At 55.5% G+C, this 17,878-nt stretch overlaps 2 protein-coding genes across 4 annotated transcripts in view; one reads left to right on the top strand and one right to left on the bottom strand.

Moving 5' to 3' along the window:
• MIPOL1 (mirror-image polydactyly 1) overlaps nt 1–17,878 on the bottom strand; it is an 845,661-nt gene that overhangs the window by 683,348 nt on the left and 144,435 nt on the right. The gene's annotated exons all lie outside the window — the stretch shown is intronic.
• On the top strand, nt 3,396–4,784 carry LOC138259821 (basic-leucine zipper transcription factor A-like). The gene has a single exon (XM_069207715.1). It carries the CDS (start codon nt 3,396–3,398, stop codon nt 4,782–4,784), a length of 1,389 nt encoding a protein of 462 aa, XP_069063816.1.

Genomic DNA, 17,878 nt, shown 5'->3' with positions numbered 1-17,878 from the left:
TTCTGGACTTGGTCCTCTTCCTTTGCAGGTCTTCAGGTCTAGGATTCCAGGAGTTGGTTGGTTGCTGCAAAATCCCAAATCACGAGGTGTAGTGTGTCCTAAGGAAACTTGCAGTACTTTACTCCTGCTTTTCTGGGCTCTGGGGTGGGGTAATTTACTTGCCTTTACTTTATTCCTACTCTCCCAGCGATTCTGCACACACTACACTTGTCTAGGGGGGAATTTGTGATTTGCATTCCACATTTTTAGTATATGGTTTGTGTTGCCCCAGACCTATTTTCTACCATTGCATTCCATAGGATTTCCTACTGTTTGCATTGTGACTATTTACTTGTCTAATTTTGGTGTCTAGTGTATATATTGTGTATAATACTTATCCTCAGAAGAAGTATTGTCTCTAAGATATTTTTGGTACTGTGTCACCCAAATAAATACCTTTATTTTTGGTAACACTGAGTGTTGTCTTTACTTGTGTATAAGTACTGTGTAACTATAAGTGATATTGGATTAGCTTTGCATGTCTCCTAGTTCAGCCTAAGTTGCTCTGCTATAGCTACCTCTATCTGCCTAAGCTGCTAGAACACTACTACATTTCACTAATGAGGGATAACTGGACCTGGTGTAAGTACCAAGGTACCCACTACAAACCAGGGCAGCCTCCTACAAGGACCACTCAGGAAGTTGTGCATCACAAGAAAGAGTGCTAGGGGCCGGAGCTGTGCACAAAGAACTTTGTGGAAGGTCGCACACAAGCATTGGCAACTGCAAATCATGCAGTGCATGGGGTGCTGTCTTGCGTAGGGAGGCAAGCTCTTACCTCCACCCAAAGTTGGACAACAGGACCTTAGGACTGTCGAGACCACTTCAGTCCATCACCCGTGTTGCTGGATCCACGCACTTCATCAGGAGAGGGGACCCAAGTCACTGGTCATCGCTGCAGAGGGGTGCCTGCTGAAGCATGGAAGTGACTCCTTCACTTCAAGGGAGATTCCTTCGTTCTTCTGGTGCAGAAGCCCTGGGTACCTAATTATCATATACTAGGGACTTATAAGGGGTGACCAGTATGCCAATTTGGGATGAAATACTGGGTTACCAGTATGCAGTGACAAAATTGAGAGGAGAGACAGCATAAGCACTGGGGTCCTGGTTAGCAGGGCAGGAATTGGGGGTAACATGCCAAAAAGAAGGTACTTTCCAACAGGGGGGCACAAGTGGCCCCTTCCCAAGCCAATTTGAGCCCCAGGGACCCCATCCCCTGTGGTCTGGACGAGTTTAAAAAGTGGGAGGGGGGTCACGGCCCCCCCCACATACACACACACTCCTGGGCCTATTTCGGCCATTGGGACTCAATCCCCAGGGCCAGGATGATAACAAAAATTGTTACCCTCTTGGGTGTTTTTCAGCTCCGTGAACCACCACCTCCCGGGGGCCAGGTCTTTACTTTAAGGGAGAGGGAGACCACACGACACGGCCTCCCTCCCGAGCCGTTTCGGCACAGAGTACCATCATCTCCCCAGGGCACAGGCATGCACTTTAAAAAAAGCCCACATGGCCCTCTTCCTCTTTCAACAATTTTGGCCGGGCCCAGGAGGATGGGGTGTCTGGGGCTGAAATTGGGCCGGACTAAGTTTAGCTGGGGATGGGGTGTCTGGGGCCAATGCTGGGCCAGGGACGGGGGTTGTGCGCCCCATCTCCCCCTTAATAATGTGGCTGGGAGATGGGGTCACTGGGGCCATAATTGGCCCAGGGAGGGGAGTGGCGTGCTGTGGCAGAACACACATTATTTATGAATGTAGACAATACCCTACTTTGTATAAGGCATCCACACCAAGCAGTCCCTTTGCTCCCTTCAGCGCTTGAAACCTGTAAGAGGATATTAGAACTGGGCACCAATTGGGGCAGATCGATAATTCTCCCTTCGGAAGGACTGATGTGCAGGCATCTAGCTGACCTCCCACTTTTAGGTCTTAGATGGGAGATGGATATATTGTGCTACTAAAGGATACAGGTAGCCCATACTGAGGAGAAACTATATGCACACACTAGTGGCAAAATTATGGAGGGCCTGAGGACAGCTAGATTCTGGACCTCGCTATCCGCCTGAGGGTAGGAGGATATCAAAGTACGATCATGGATGCGGCACGGTCCACGTCCTGCTCTCCGGTGAGAGAGATCTCGAACAAAGCCCGAGCTAAGTGAACGCATTTTAATATATTGCATCGCACATACCTCAACCCAGCAAAACTCCACAGAATATACCCAGAAACAACTGCCATGTGCCCACAATGAGGACAACCCACATGGTCATGTAGCAAGTTACTATATTACTGGGAGCATATTGTCTACTATTTAGGTCATATTACCGCTCTACCACTGGAATGTGCACCAAAACAATGTTTGCTGAGTGGAATCCAAAATGTTCAGCAAATCAAAAATAAAGATGCAAAATAATTTTAAAAAAAATAAAAAAAACAAAGAGTGCCTGCTACACAATGAAAACACTGTAGATCTTCCCATGCCTTGGATATTAATCGACACTACAAGCCATCCTCACACTGGTAATATCCAAGCTCGACTAATACAACAGCCTACATCTTGGTGACCCCAGTTTCATCAAAGACAAAATACAACTCAAGCAAAATGTTGCTGCAAGACTCCTTCTCCAAAGAAAAGGTGCAACTCCAGTCCGGCAATTACTCCACTGACTATCTATAGCTAGAGGGCAATGTTCAAGGCACTCTGCACTGTCCCCAGAGCCTCCAAAGGAAAAGGACCCCTATACCTACAAGTTAAATTCAAGCAACACAAACTAAACAGGACACTGCTCCAGGCTTGTACCACGGATCACAATACCACTTAACTGTAAAAAACACCAATGGAGGCGCTCCTTCGTCAGCACCAGCCACCAAACTCTGGAACTCAGGGAGAGCCAAGACTGGAAGCATCCTGGAGCATATATACTTCAAAAGAAAAGTGGAAATACGGCTATTTCCAAGACAACTGCATCACCCCATAACCCTGAGTTAGAATCTGTAAGGATAATAGGCCAGGAGCAGTCTACAGTCCACAGACATCAAACAGCCCAAGCAACACGCAGTCTACAGTCCACAGACATCAAACAGCCCAAGCAACACGCAGTCTACAGTCCACAGTCCACAGACATCAAACAGCCCAAGCAACATGCAGTCTACAGTCCACAGACATCAAACAGCCCAAGCAACACGCAGTCTACAGCCACAGTCCACAGACATCAAACAGCCCAAGCAACACGCAGTCTACAGTCCACAGACAAACAGCCCAAGCAACACGCAGTCTACAGTCCACAGACATCAAACAGCCCAAGCAACACGCAGTCTACAGTCCACAGTCCACAGACATCAAACAGCCCAAGCAACATGCAGTCTACAGTCCACAGACATCAAACAGCCCAAGCAACACGCAGTCTACAGCCACAGTCCACAGACATCAAACAGCCCAAGCAACACGCAGTCTACAGTCCACAGACAAACAGCCCAAGCAACACGCAGTCTACAGTCCACAGACATCAAACAGCCCAAGCAACACGCAGTCTACAGTCCACAGACATCAAACAGCCCAAGCAACAAGCAGTCTACAGTCCACAGACATCAAACAGCCCAAGCAACACGCAGTCTACAGTCCACAGACATCAAACAGCCCAAGCAACACGCAGTCTACAGTCCACAGACAAACAGCCCAAGAAACACGCAGTCTACAGTCCACAGACATCAAACAGCCCAAGCAACACGCAGTCTACAGTCCACAGACATCAAACAGCCCAAGCAACACGCAGTCTACAGTCCACAGACATCAAACAGCCCAAGCAACACGCAGTCTACAGTCCACAGACATCAAACAGCACAAGCAACACGCAGTCTACAGTCCACAGACATCAAACAGCACAAGCAACACGCAGTCTACAGTCCACAGACATCAAACAGCCCAAGCAACACGCAGTCTACAGTCCACAGACATCAAACAGCCCAGCAACACGCAGTCTACAGTCCACAGTCCACAGACATCCAACAGCCCAAGCAACAAGCAGTCTACAGTCCACAGACATCAAACAGCCCAAGGAACACGCAGTCTACAGTCCACAGACATCAAGCAGTCCAAGCAACACGCAGTCTACAGTCCACAGACATCAAACAGCCCAAGCAACACGCAGTCTACAGTCCACAGACATCAAACAGGCCAAGCAACAAGCAGTCTACAGTCATCAAACAGCCCAAGCAACACGCAGTCTACAGTCCACAGACATCAAACAGCCTGAGCAACACGCAGTCTACAGTCCACAGACATTAAACAGCCCGAGCAACACGAAGTCTACAGTCCACAGACATCAAACAGCCCAAGCAACAAGCAGTCTACAGTCCACAGACATCAAACAGCCCAAGCAACACGCTGTCTACAGTCCACAGACATCAAACAGGCCAAGCAACAAGCAGTCTACAGTCCACAGACATCAAACAGCCCAAGCAACACGCAGTGAACAGTCCACAGACATCAAACAGGCCAAGCAACAAGCAGTCTACAGTCCACAGACATCAAACAGCCCAAGCAACACGCAGTCTACAGTCCACAGACATCAAACAGCCCAAGCAACACACAGTCTACAGTCCACAGACATCAAACAGCCCAAGCAACACGCAGTCTACAGTCCACAGACATCAAACAGCACAAGCAACACGCAGTCTGTAGTCCACAGACATCAAACAGCCAAAGCAACACGCAGTATACAGTCCACAGACTTTCAAACGCTTTAGCAATACACAGTCTACAGTCCACAGTCCACAAACATCAAACAGGCCAAGCAACACGCAGTCTACAGTCCACAGACTTTTAACAGCTTTAGCAATACACAGTCTACAGTCCACAGACATTATACAGCCCAAGCAACACGCAGTCTTCAGACATTAAACAGCCCAAACAACACGCAGTCTACAGTCCACAGACATTAAACAGCCCAAGCAACACGCAGTCTTCAGACATTAAACAGCCCAAACACGCAGTCTACAGTCCACAGACATTAAACAGCCCAAGCAACACGCAGTCTTCAGACATTAAGCAGCACGCAGTCTACAGTCCACAGCCAATAAAAAGCCCAAGCATCACACAGTCTTCAGACATTAAACAGCCCAAACAACACGCAGTCTACAGTCCACAGACATCAAGCAGCCCAAGCAACACGCAGTCTACAGTCCACAGACATTAAACAGCCCAAGCAACACGCAGTCTTCAGACATTAAACAGCCCAAACACGCAGTCTACAGTCCACAGACATTAAACAGCCCAAGCAACACGCAGTCTTCAGACATTAAGCAGCTCAAGCAGCACGCAGTCTACAGTCCACAGCCAATAAAAAGCCCAAGCATCACACAGTCTTCAGACATTAAACAGCCCAAACAACACGCAGTCTACAGTCCACAGACATCAAGCAGCCCAAGCAACACGCAGTCTACAGTCCACAGACATCAAACAGCCCAAGCAACACGCAGTCTACAGTCCACAGACATCAAACAGGCCAAGCAACAAGCAGTCTACAGTCATCAAACAGCCCAAGCAACACGCAGTCTACAGTCCACAGACATCAAACACCCCGAGCAACACGCAGTCTACAGTCCACAAACATTAAACAGCCCGAGCAACACGAAGTCTACAGTCCACAGACATCAAACAGCCCAAGCAACAGTCCACAGACATCAAACAGGCCAAGCAACAAGCAGTCTACAGTCCACAGACATCAAACAGCCCAAGCAACATGCAGTGAACAGTCCACAGACATCAAACAGCCCAAGAAACACACAGTCTATAGTCCACAGACATCAAACAGCCCAAGCAACACGCAGTATACAGTCCACAGACTTTCAAACGCTTTAGCAATACACAGTCTACAGTCCACAGTCCACAAACATCAAACAGGCCAAGCAACACGCAGTCTACAGTCCACAGACTTTCAACAGCTTTAGCAACACACAGTCTACAGACATTATACAGCCCAAGCAACATGCAGTCTTCAGACATTAAACAGCCCAAACAACACGCAGTCTACAGTCCACAGACATTAAACAGCCCAAGCAACACGCAGTCTTCAGACATTAAACAGCCCAAACACGCAGTCTACAGTCCACAGACATTAAACAGCCCAAGCAACACGCAGTCTTCAGACATTAAACAGCCCAAACACGCAGCCTACAGTCCACAGACATTAAACAGCCGAAGCAACACGCAGTCTTCAGACATTAAGCAGCTCAAGCAGCACGCAGTCTACAGTCCACAGCCAATAAAAAGCCCAAGCATCACACAGTCTTCAGACATTAAACAGCCCAAGCAACACGCAGTCTACAGTCCACAGACATTAAACAGCCCAAGCAACACGCAGTCTTCAGACATTAAACAGTCCAAACAACACGCAGTCTACAGTCCACAGACACTAAACAGCCCAAGCAACACGCAGTCTTCAGACATTAAGCAGCTCAAGCAGCACGCAGTCTACAGTCCACAGACATTGAACAGCCCAAGCAACACGTAGTCTACAGTCCACAGCCAATAAAAAGCCCAAGCATCACACAGTCTTCAGACATTAAAGAGCCCAAACAACACGCAGTCTACAATCCACAGACATTGAACAGCCTAAGCAACACGTAGTCTACAGTTCACAGACATTAAAAAGCCCAAGCAACACGCAGTCTTCAGACATTAAACAGCCCAAGCAACACACAGCTTTTTATGTGCAGGCAGTTATGAAGGGTTAACCTACGCCCAGCCTGGGTTTAAAATGATAAAGTAAATTCATACCCTCCTGGCCCTCAATAATACATTTCCATGTGTAGGACGGCTGGGAGAATTCCGACGCTACAGTGCTAATGTGCGCCGGACAGCACCCGACCGTCCGCGCACAGGGCACTTGCCCGCACCAGAGGGATTTCTTTGTTTCAGTGAAATGACGATCACCGTGCACAGCACGCTGACATCATTTCACCAAAATTTAAAGTAAAATGAGCCAATCGGGTGAATTTAGACAGCCGCCCCAAAGCCCACTAGGAACCTGGGATTCATTTTTTTAATGTAAATTTAAGGAAAGGTGGCTGCCCAGTATGGGACCCCATCCCTCCCTCAAAGAAATTCAGCACACTCTTTCAGGCCCAGCCCCCCCACCCCACCGCCCCCGGGGGCAGATGGGGACAATAGGCCCCAATTTACCCTCCCTCCAAGGGATGCAGAAAGTCCACTAGGCACCAGGGACTGTTTTTTTTTATACTGTAGGCATAGGGGCTGCCGAGAATTGGAATGGCAATGCTCCCTTAACATAAATGGGCACGGTCTTTCTGCCCCTCCTGGGGGGCAGATGGGGATTATTGCCCCCAATGTGCCCCCCAGGACAGGTAGAAAGCCCACTAGACACAAGGGAAGCATTGTTTTAAAATAAAAAAGAGGCGTGGAAGTTGCCTACCACCATGGGCATGGTCGTGCCCTACACAACTGAAGGAGGCAATAGTCTTTGTGCCCCCCCCCCCCGACTAAAGCATCTCATCCTAGAGGCAAGCATGAGGACACTTGAGTCTTTTGGGTTTTGGTTTCACCTGTGGGTCAGGAGACCGTGGCTAACTCCTAGGATTGTCCCACTTTCAACGGCCAGCGGCTGCACTTTTTGGACATGGGTACGCTGCCACCTGAAAGAGCCTACCAGACCCTGACACATCTGAAAACTAAACATATGGGGGAGTCCAGGGTGGTGTGCTTCACATACACCCTACACCATTTTCTTACCCACTATCCCCTGCAAACCTCCAACTTTGCCTGAAATCACACATTTGCCCTACATTTCTGTGATGGAAACTTCCATAATCTGCAGGAATCTACTGAACTCCTTCCACACAGCATTGCCCCATCTGTACTGATAAAGACTCTGCCCCACTTGTGTGGGTGCCCAAAGCAGAGTCAGCCTCAAAATACATGGAAAAAATTCCCTTTTAGACCTGCTTTGGTTCCCCCTCACTTTTTACAGGTTTTGGCCCTTTCCTGTCGCAGGCACTCGGCCCACCTGCACTAGTGAGCTAACATTTGTATCAGGAGACTAGGGGGGGCGCTGGGTGGTAGGAAATATGTGTCTCTCCTCAAGATTCCAGAACTTTCCATCACAAAGATGTGAAGAGAATATGTTTTTTTTAGTCACAGTTTGAGGTTTGCAAATGATTCTGGATAAAACAACTTGGTGACCCCATCTTGGATTCGTCTAGGTGTCTAGTTTTCAAAAATGTATAGTTTTGCTAGGTTTCCATAGGTGTCAGCTGAGGTAGGGCCCAAAAACCACAGCTACCCACTTTGCAAAAAAAACAGGTCAGTTTTGCATGAAAACATTTGATGTATCCACGTTGCGGGAGACTTAGGGGACCACAGAATAGAAGAACAAGTGTTATTACCCCTTGTCTTTCTCTACATTTTTTTCCTCCCAAATGTAAGGCAGTGTGTAAAAAAGATATCTATTTGAGAAATGCCCTGTAATTCACCTGCTAGTATGGGAACCCTCGAATTCAGAGATGTGCAAATAACCACTGCTTCTCAACACCTTATCCTGTGCCATTTTGGAAATACAAAGGTTTCCTTGATACCTATTTTCAGTCTTTATATTTTACCAAATGAATTGCTGTGCACCCGGTATACAATGAAAACCCACTGCAAGGTGCAGCTCCTTTATTGGGTACCTTAGGGTTCTTGGTGAACCTGCAAGCCCTCTAAATCCCCACAACCAGAAGGGTCCCGCAGACGTAATGGTGTATTGCTTTCAAAAATAGGACATCGTAGGAAAAAGTTATAGCAGAAAACATGGACAGAATTGGCTGTTTTTTTCAACTCAATTTCAAAGTTTTCATTTCAACTATTATTTTCTTTGCAAAAACCTTGAAGGATCTACACAAACGACTCCTTGCTGAATTCAGAATTCTGTCTACTTTTCAGAAATGTATAACTTTCTGGGATTCACTAATGGTTTCATCCCCATTTCTGTCACAAACTGGAAGGAGGTTAAAAGCACAAAAAAATATGAAAAATGGTCTATGTCCCAGTAAAATGCCAAAACTGTGTTGACAATGTTTATTTTCCGACTCTAGTCTGCCTGTTCCTGAACGCTGGAAGATGGTGATTTTAGCACCCCTTTGTTGATACCATCTGGGGGGAAACACAAGATGCTTCTTCTGCAGCACTTGTTTCCCATTTTTGTAAAAAAAACTCAAACGTTTGTTGTATTTTGCCTACTTTCCCAGGGGAATCCACAAACCCTGGGCACCTTCACGATCCCCAGGATGTTGAATAAAGGGCAAAAATTTGGCTTGGATAGCTGATGTGGAGAAAAGGTTATGGGGGCCTAAGCGCCAACTCCCCAAAAAAGCCAAAAAAGGCTCAGCAGGGGGGTGGGGAAGAGGGGAGAAACAGGCTGTTTAATAAATCCCTGACACTGCTTGACCCTCTGACACCCCCATAAGACAGATCATGACCATCACCCGGTACTGAACCAGTCCACAGCAACAAGTCACCATCACAACAGAGCAGGGATGCGTAACTGAACGGCTCTGCCAGGAAGGACTCTAATGCACTCATCTGGGGTCCCAAATAACTACAGACTATGACCCTCACGGTGAGAGCCATAGACAGTCCATCCCAGCACACCTCTCACACAAACTCCTCTCTCACACACACACGCCTCTCTCATACCTCTCTCTCTCACACACACACACACACCTCTCTCTCTCTCACACACACACACACCTCTCACACAAACTCCTCACACACACACACACACACACACTCATCTCTCACACACACACACCTCTCTCATACCTCTCTCTCTCACACACACACACACACCTCTCTCTCTCTCACACACACACACACCTCTCACACAAACTCCTCACACACACACACACACACACTCATCTCTCACACACACACACCTCTCTCATACCTCTCTCTCTCACACACACACACACCTCTCTCTCTCTCACACACACACCTCTCACACAAACTCCTCACACACACACACACACACACTCATCTCTCACACACACACCTCTCACACACACACACACCTCTCTCATACCTCTCTCTCACACACACACACACACACCTCTCTTTCTCACACACACACACACACCTCTCTCACACACACTTCTCTCTCTCTCACACACACACACACACCTCTCTCTCACACACACTTCTCTCTCTCGGGCACACACCACACACACACACACACACTCCTCTCTCTCACACGCACACACCTCACACACATCTCTCTCACACACACTCCACTCTCACACACTCCACTCTCTCACACGCACACTTCTCTCACACGCACACTTCTCTCACATGCACACTTCTCTCACACGCACACTTCTCTCACACGCACACACCTCTCACACACACTACACTCTCATACCTCTCTCTCACACACACACACACCTCTCTCTCACACACACACACACACACCTCTCTCACACACACCTCTCTCTCTCACACACACACACACCTCTCTCTCACACACACTTCTCTCTCTCGGGCACACACCACACACACACACACACACTCCTCTCTCTCACACCTCTCTCTCACACGCACACACCTCACACACATCTCTCTCACACACACTCCACTCTCACACACTCCACTCTCTCACACGCACACTTCTCTCACACGCACACTTCTCTCACACGCCCACTTCTCTCACACGCACACACCTCTCACACACACGACACTCTCTTACACACCTCCCTCTCACACACACACCTTCCTCTCATACAACAGCTCTTTCTCACACATACACACACCCCTCTCTCTCGCGCACACACTCAGACATCACACTGCTGGGCACTGCGCCTCCCATGGAAACCCCTCCCCTCCCACAGAGGATGAAAAGAAGAAGGCACCCCTCCAACCACACATCCTGCACGTGTAACCTGCCTCGCGCCGCAGACAAGAGCGCCTCACATGGCGATAGTAAGCGCTACACGAAGATCACAAAACCATGATTTGCGGGAAATTCAACCCAAACTGTGTATTTGCGAAGACAGGGCAGTGATGCAGAATTAAGGCTCAGATAAGAGGGGTGTGAACAACCCCATGCATGATTTACACAGAGGGTGGCAGCGTTTCCACGCCTGAGCCCAGCAGAGACTGGGCAGCCGTGCCACCCACTGGTCTGAACTCCAGGGTCAGCAGCGCTGAGGAGGGTCTACAATGCGCAGCCTCGTGTGGCACACAGACCTCACCTCACAGTGCCACGAAGCCAGGTGCCGCGAAACGTCCAGGGATCAGCCATGTATTGAAATCTCCCAAGTGAGATGGAGCAGACCTCTTACCAACCCCGACTGAAAGCACCTGTGCCCAACTATTTATTAAATAATACATGTATCAGGGGGTGTAATACCCCCGAAGCTACGCCCCTGGACGCCACAGTGCCACGAAAGCCTGCACTGGAGTGCTAAGCGCTGAAGCTTCTGAGGCAGAAACAGGGGCATTTCAAGGGTCCAGGTCGCCCTGGAAGGATGGAGGGGGGGCTGCAAGGGATAGCCGGGCTGGCGCGGGGTCACTACCATACCAGGCAACGACAACCCCACTTCTGGTGACAAAGCGCTTCAAGGTTGGCTGCAGTGTTGCCACCTACGCACTGGGGGCTCCCGGGGACCCCGGTGCGGGCGCACACACTGCACCAGGCGTCCGGCCAGGCTTGGCACCGGCCATCAGCGCGTCTTTAACCAGGAGACGCCCCCTGGTTTTACTTCAATGCCCGATGACGCACGTGCCGCTGGGGGTCCAGCACACACCACATGCAACTGGCGGACTGGAAGCTCATGGGAGAAGAGCGGGCACCCTGGTACTTGCAGGTACCAGCAGGTGCATCTATGCCACCCAGGCCGGTGGGGCTGGGGCAGTCTGCAGTGATGCCAGGACTCTGGTGCCAGAATCTCCCGTTCCCACTGATGCGGCACCCTCCGTCCCCCCACCCTCTGTGAGCTTCTGCCCCCCCCCCCCCCCCTCCTGGTGGCCTCGGGCCTCTTCCACAAGTGGCCTCCTTCCTAAACCCTTCGGACCCCTTACCCTGGCTCCAGCCCTTCCTACCCCATGGGGGCCGGCTGCCCCACCCCCATGCTAAGGAGCCCTGACCCTCCCCAGTGCTGCGCCTCCCCCCCTCACTCCTTCAGAGCCCTCCTCACACCCTGGTGACCCGGTGCCAGCTCTCTGTACCCCACTCTCTCCCCCCTTCACTCCTTCAGAGCCCTCCTCACACCCTGGTGACCCGGTGCCAGCTCTCTGTGCCCCACTCTCTCTCCTTCACTCCTTCAGAGCCCCCCTCACACCCTGGTGACCCGGTGCCAGCTCTCTGTGCCCCACTCTCTCTCCTTCACTCCTTCAGAGCCCTCCTCACACCCTGGTGACCCGGTGCCAGCTCTCTGTACCCCACTCTCTCCTTCAGAGCCCTCCCCACACCCTGGTGACCCGGTGCCAGCTCTCTGTACCCCCTCACTCCTTCACTCCTTCAGAGCCCCCCTCCCTCCTCACACCCTGGTGACCCGGTGCCAGCTCTCTGTACCCCACTCTTCCCCCTTCACTCCTTCAGAGCCCCCCTCCCTCCTCACACCCTGGTGACCCGGTGCCAGCTCTCTGTACCCCCTCAGTCCTTCACTCCTTCAGAGCCCCCCTCCCTCCTCACACCCTGGTGACCCGGTGCCAGCTCTCTGTACCCCACTCTTCCCCCTTCACTCCTTCAGAGCCCCCCTCCCTCCTCACACACTGGTGACCCGGTGCCAGCTCTCTGTACCCCACTCTCCCCTCTTCACTCCCGAAGAGCCCTCCCCACACCCTGGTGACCCGGTGCCAGCTCTCTGTACCCCACTCTCTACTCACACCCTGGTGACCCGGTGCCAGCTCCCTGTACCCCACTCTCTACTCACACCCTGGTGACCCGGTGCCAGCTCTCTGTACCCCACTCTCTCCTCTTCACTCCTTCAGAGCCCCCCCCACACCCTGGTGACCCGGTCCCAGCTCTCTGTACCCCACTCCCTCCCCCCTCACTCCTTCAGAGCCCTCCCCACACCCTGGTGACCCGGTGCCAGCTCCCTGTACCCCCCTCACTCCTTCAGAGCCCTCCTCACACCCTGGTGACCCGATGCCAGCTCTCTGTACCCCACTCTCTCTCCTTCACTCCTTCAGAGCCCTACTCACACCCTGGTGACCCGGTGCCAGCTCTCTGTACCCCACTCTCCCCCCTTCACTCCTTCAGAGCCCTCCTCACACCCTGGTGACCCGGTGCCAGCTCTCTGTACCCCACTCTCCCCTTCACTCCTTCAGAGCCCTCCCCACACCCTGGTGACCCGGTGCCAGCTCTCTGTGCCCCACTCTCTCCCCTTCACAGCCCTCCTCACACCCTGCTGACCCGGTGCCAGCTCTCTGTACTCCACTCTCTCTCCTTCACACCTTCAGAGCCCTTCTCACACCCTGGTGACCCGGTGCCAGCTCCCTGTACCCCACTCCCTCCCCCTCACTCCTTCAGAGCCCTCCTCACACCCCTGGTGACCCGGTGCCAGCTCCCTGTACCCCACTCCCCCCCCCCCCCTCACTCCTTCAGAGCCCTACTCACACCCCTGGTGACCCGGTGCCAGCTCTCTGTACCCCACTCTCTCCCCCCTTCACTCCTTCAGAGCCCTCCTCACACCCTGGTGACCCGGTGCCAGCTCTCTGTACCCCACTCTCTCCTCTTCACTCCTTCAGAGCCCTCCTCACACCCTGGTGACCCGGTGCCAGCTCTCTGTACCCCACTCTCTCCTCTTCACTCCTTCAGAGCCCTCCTCACACCCTGGTGACCCGGTGCCAGCTCTCTGTACCCCACCCTCTCCCCTTCACTCCATCACAGCCCTCCTCACACCCTGCTGACCCGGTGCCAGCTCTCTCTACCCCACTCTCTCCTTCAGTCCTCCGAAGCCCTCCAGTCCTCGCACCCTCCCCTCCAGGGGTTAAGGGAGACCAGGATCCGGTGCGCTCCCGGAAGGCCTGGCCCGGTGCCACGGGGCACGAGCGGGTGATGGACAGGCTGCCCGGTGCCAAGCTCTGGTGCCAGGCCTCGCCAAGGCACTGTGGGTGGCGCCCAGGCAGCACAAACAGTGCCCGCGGCTCAAGTAACAGGCGCAGAAAAATGTGCTTTGGAGAAATCCGGAGAAACTCGATAGCCCAGGGCTAGGAGTGGAGCTGAGGACACCAGGAGGTGGGTGTGCGCCATGAGGCCTGCGCCTGGGCGCCTACTGCCGGCCTGGCACCCTACGCACCCACTCCAAGAGGGACCTCAGAAGACCGCTTCCTACAAGGACAAGGGGCTGTCCATGTGTGTCCAACTTGTCACCTAGCTCCAGAGCAGACCCCCCTCCCGCCGTTCTTGGCTTCACTGCCCCCCCCATGCTGCACTTGCTTGTCCCAGCAACAAAACAAGGGGAGATTACGCTGGGATTCAAACGGCCGCAGTTTATTCAGTCTACATCCCACACAAACAGCTGACGCAAGATCAGATGAACACAACGATTCTGCATTCTCCGGTCCTTTCAGTGGCCTCCTGGTTATGTTGCTGGTCGCCAATGTCCCCCGACAGCCGCCAGGGTCCACGCACACATCCACCAGGGTCCCCAGCACAGCCGACAGGGTCCCCAGCACACAGCCGACAGGGTCCCCAGCACACAGCCGACAGGGTCCCCAGCACACAGCCGACAGGGTCCCCAGCACACAGCCGACAGGGTCCCCAGCACAGCCGACAGGGTCCCCGTACAGTCCCCGCACAGCCGCCAGGGTCCAGGCGCACAGCCGCCAGGGTCCAGGCGCACAGCCGCCAGGGTCCCCAGCACACAGCCGACAGGGTCCCAGGGTCCCCAGCACACAGCCGACAGGGTCCCCAGCACACAGCCGCCAGGGTCCACGCACACATCCACCAGGGTCCCCAGCACAGCCGACAGGGTCCCCAGCACACAGCCGACAGGGTCCCCAGCACACAGCCGACAGGGTCCCCAGCACAGCCGACAGGGTCCCCGCACAGTCCCCGCACAGCCGCCAGGGTCCAGGCGCACAGCCGCCAGGGTCCAGGCGCACAGCCGCCAGGGTCCAGGCGCACAGCCGCCAGGGTCCCCAGCACACAGCCGACAGGGTCCCCAGCACACAGCCGACAGGGTCCCCGCACAGTCCCCGCACAGCCGCCAGGGTCCCCGCACAGCCGCCAGGGTCCCCAGCACACAGCCGACAGGGTCCCTAGCACACAGCCGACAGGGTCCCCAGCACACAGCCGACAGGGTCCCTAGCACACAGCCGACAGGGTCCCCAGCACACAGCCGCCAGGGTCCCCGCACAGCCGGCAGGGTCCCCAGCACACAGCCGGCAGGGTCTCCGCACACAGCCGACAGGGTCCCCAGCACACAGCAAACAGGGTCCCAAGCACACAGCCGACAGGGTCCCTAGCACACAGCCGACAGGGTCCCCAGCACACAGCCGACAGGGTCCCCAGCACACAGCCGACAGGGTCCCCGCACAGTTCCCGCACAGCCGCCAGGGTCCCCGCACAGCCGCCAGGGTCCCCGCACAGCCGCCAGGGTCCCCAGCACACAGCCGCCGCCAGTATCCCCGGCACACAGCCGCCGCCAGGGTCCCCAGCCGCCGCCAGTATCCCCGGCACACAGCCGCCGCCAGGGTCCCCAGCACAGCCGACAGGGTCCCTAGCACACAGCCGACAGGGTCCCCAGCACACAGCCGACAGGGTCCCCAGCACACAGCCGACAGGGTCCCCAGCACACAGCCGACAGGGTCCCCGCACAGCCGCCAGGGTCCCCGCACAGCCGCCAGGGTCCCCGCACAGCCGCCAGGGTCCCCAGCACAGAGCCGCCGCCAGTATCCCCGGCACACAGCCGCCACCAGGGTCCCCAGCCGCCGCCAGTATCCCCGGCACACAGCCGCCGCCAGGGTCCCCAGCACACAGCCGCCGCCAGGGTCCCCAGCACAAAGCCGCCGCCAGGGTCCCCGCACACAGCCGCCACCAGGGTCCCCGCACACAGCCGCCAGGGTCCCTGCACAGCGGCCAGAGCCCCCAGCACAGCTGCCGCCAGGGCCCCCAGCACAGCTGCCGCCAGGGCCCCCAGCACAGCCGCCAGGGCCTCCAGCACAGCCGCCACGGCCCCCAGCACACAGCTGCCAAGGTCAACAGCACAGCCGACAGGGTCCACAGCACAGCCGACAGGGTCCCCAGCACACAGCCGGCAGGGTCCCCAGCACACAGCCGGCAGGGTCCCCAGCACACAGCCGGCAGGGTCCCCAGCACACAGCCGGCAGGGTCCCCAGCACACAGCCAGCAGGGTCCCCAGCACACAGCCGCCAGGGTCCCAGCACACAGCCGCCAGGGTCCCAGCACACAGCCGCCAGGGTCTCCGCACAGTTCCCGCACAGCCGCCAGGGTCCCCGCACAGCCGGCAGGGCCCCCAGCACAGCCGCCAGGGCCCCCAGCACACAGCTGCCAGGGTCCCCAGCACACAGCTGCCAGGGTCCCCAGCACACAGCTGCCAAGGTCACCAGCACAGCCGACAGGGTCCACAGCACAGCCGGCAGGGTCCCCAGCACACAGCCGGCAGGGTCCCCAGCACACAGCCACCAGGGTCCCAGCACACAGCCGCCATGGTACCCGCACAGCTGCCAGGGGCCCCAGCACACAGCCGCCAGGGCCCCAGCACACAGCCGCCAGGGTCCCCAGCACACAGCCGCCAGGGTCCCCAGCACACAGCCGCCAGGGTCCCCAGCACACAGCCGCCAGGGTCCCCAGCACACAGCCGCCAGGGTCCCCAGCACACAGCCGCCAGGGTCCACCGCACAGCAACTGTACCAGTACAGCTGCCAGGGTCCCCGCACAGCCGCCAGGGTCCCTGCACAGCCGCCAGTGTACCAGCACACAGCTGACGGGGTCCCCAGCACAGAGCTGCCAGGGTCCCCAGCAGACAGCTGCCAAGGTCCCCAGCACACAGCCGCCAGGGTCCCCGCACAGCAACTGTACCCGTACAGCTGCCAGGGTCCCTGCACAGCCGCCAGTGTACCAGCACACAGCCGCCAGGGCCCCCCGCACAGCCAGTGTACCCGCACAGCTGCCAGGGTCCCCGCACAGCCGCCAGGGTCTGGGTCCCAGCATAAACGCCAGGGTCCCAGCCCAGCCACCAGGGTACCCGCACAGCCGCCAGGGTCCCCAGCACACAGCCGCCAGGGTCCCCAGCACACAGCCGCCAGGGTCCCCAGCACAGAGCCACCAGGGTACCCGCACAGCCGCCAGGGTCCCCAGCACACAGCCGCCAGGGTCCACCGGCACACAGCCGCCGCCAGTATCGCCGGCACACAGCCGCCGCCAGTATCCCCGGCACACAGCCGCCGCCAGTATCCCCGGCACACAGCCGCCGCCAGTATCCCCGGCACACAGCCGCCGCCAGTATCCCCGGCACACAGCCGCCGCCAGGGTCCCCAGCCGCCGCCAGTATCCCCGGCACACAGCCGCCGCCAGGGTCCCCAGCACACAGCCGCCGCCAGGGTCCCCAGCACAAAGCCGCCGCCAGGGTCCCCAGCACAAAGCCGCCGCCAGGGTCCCCGCACACAGCCGCCACCAGGGTCCCCGCACACAGCCGCCAGGGTCCCTGCACAGCGGCCAGAGCCCCCAGCACAGCTGCCGCCAGGGCCCCCAGCACAGCTGCCGCCAGGGCCCCCAGCACAGCCGCCAGGGCCTCCAGCACAGCCGCCACGGCCCCCAGCACACAGCTGCCAAGGTCAACAGCACAGCCGACAGGGTCCACAGCACAGCCGATAGGGTCCC

The sequence above is a fragment of the Pleurodeles waltl genome, chromosome 9 (genome assembly GCF_031143425.1).
Source record: "Pleurodeles waltl isolate 20211129_DDA chromosome 9, aPleWal1.hap1.20221129, whole genome shotgun sequence".
Lineage (NCBI taxonomy): Eukaryota > Metazoa > Chordata > Amphibia > Caudata > Salamandridae > Pleurodeles > Pleurodeles waltl.
Note: the sequence above shows the minus strand (reverse complement) of the source record. Positions and strands in the feature narration are given on the sequence as shown.

Excerpts from the sequence above, each read along its gene's own strand:
- LOC138259821 (XM_069207715.1), top strand. The coding sequence starts at position 3,396 with ATGCAGTCTACAGTCCACAGACATCAAACAGCCCAAGCAACACGCAGT.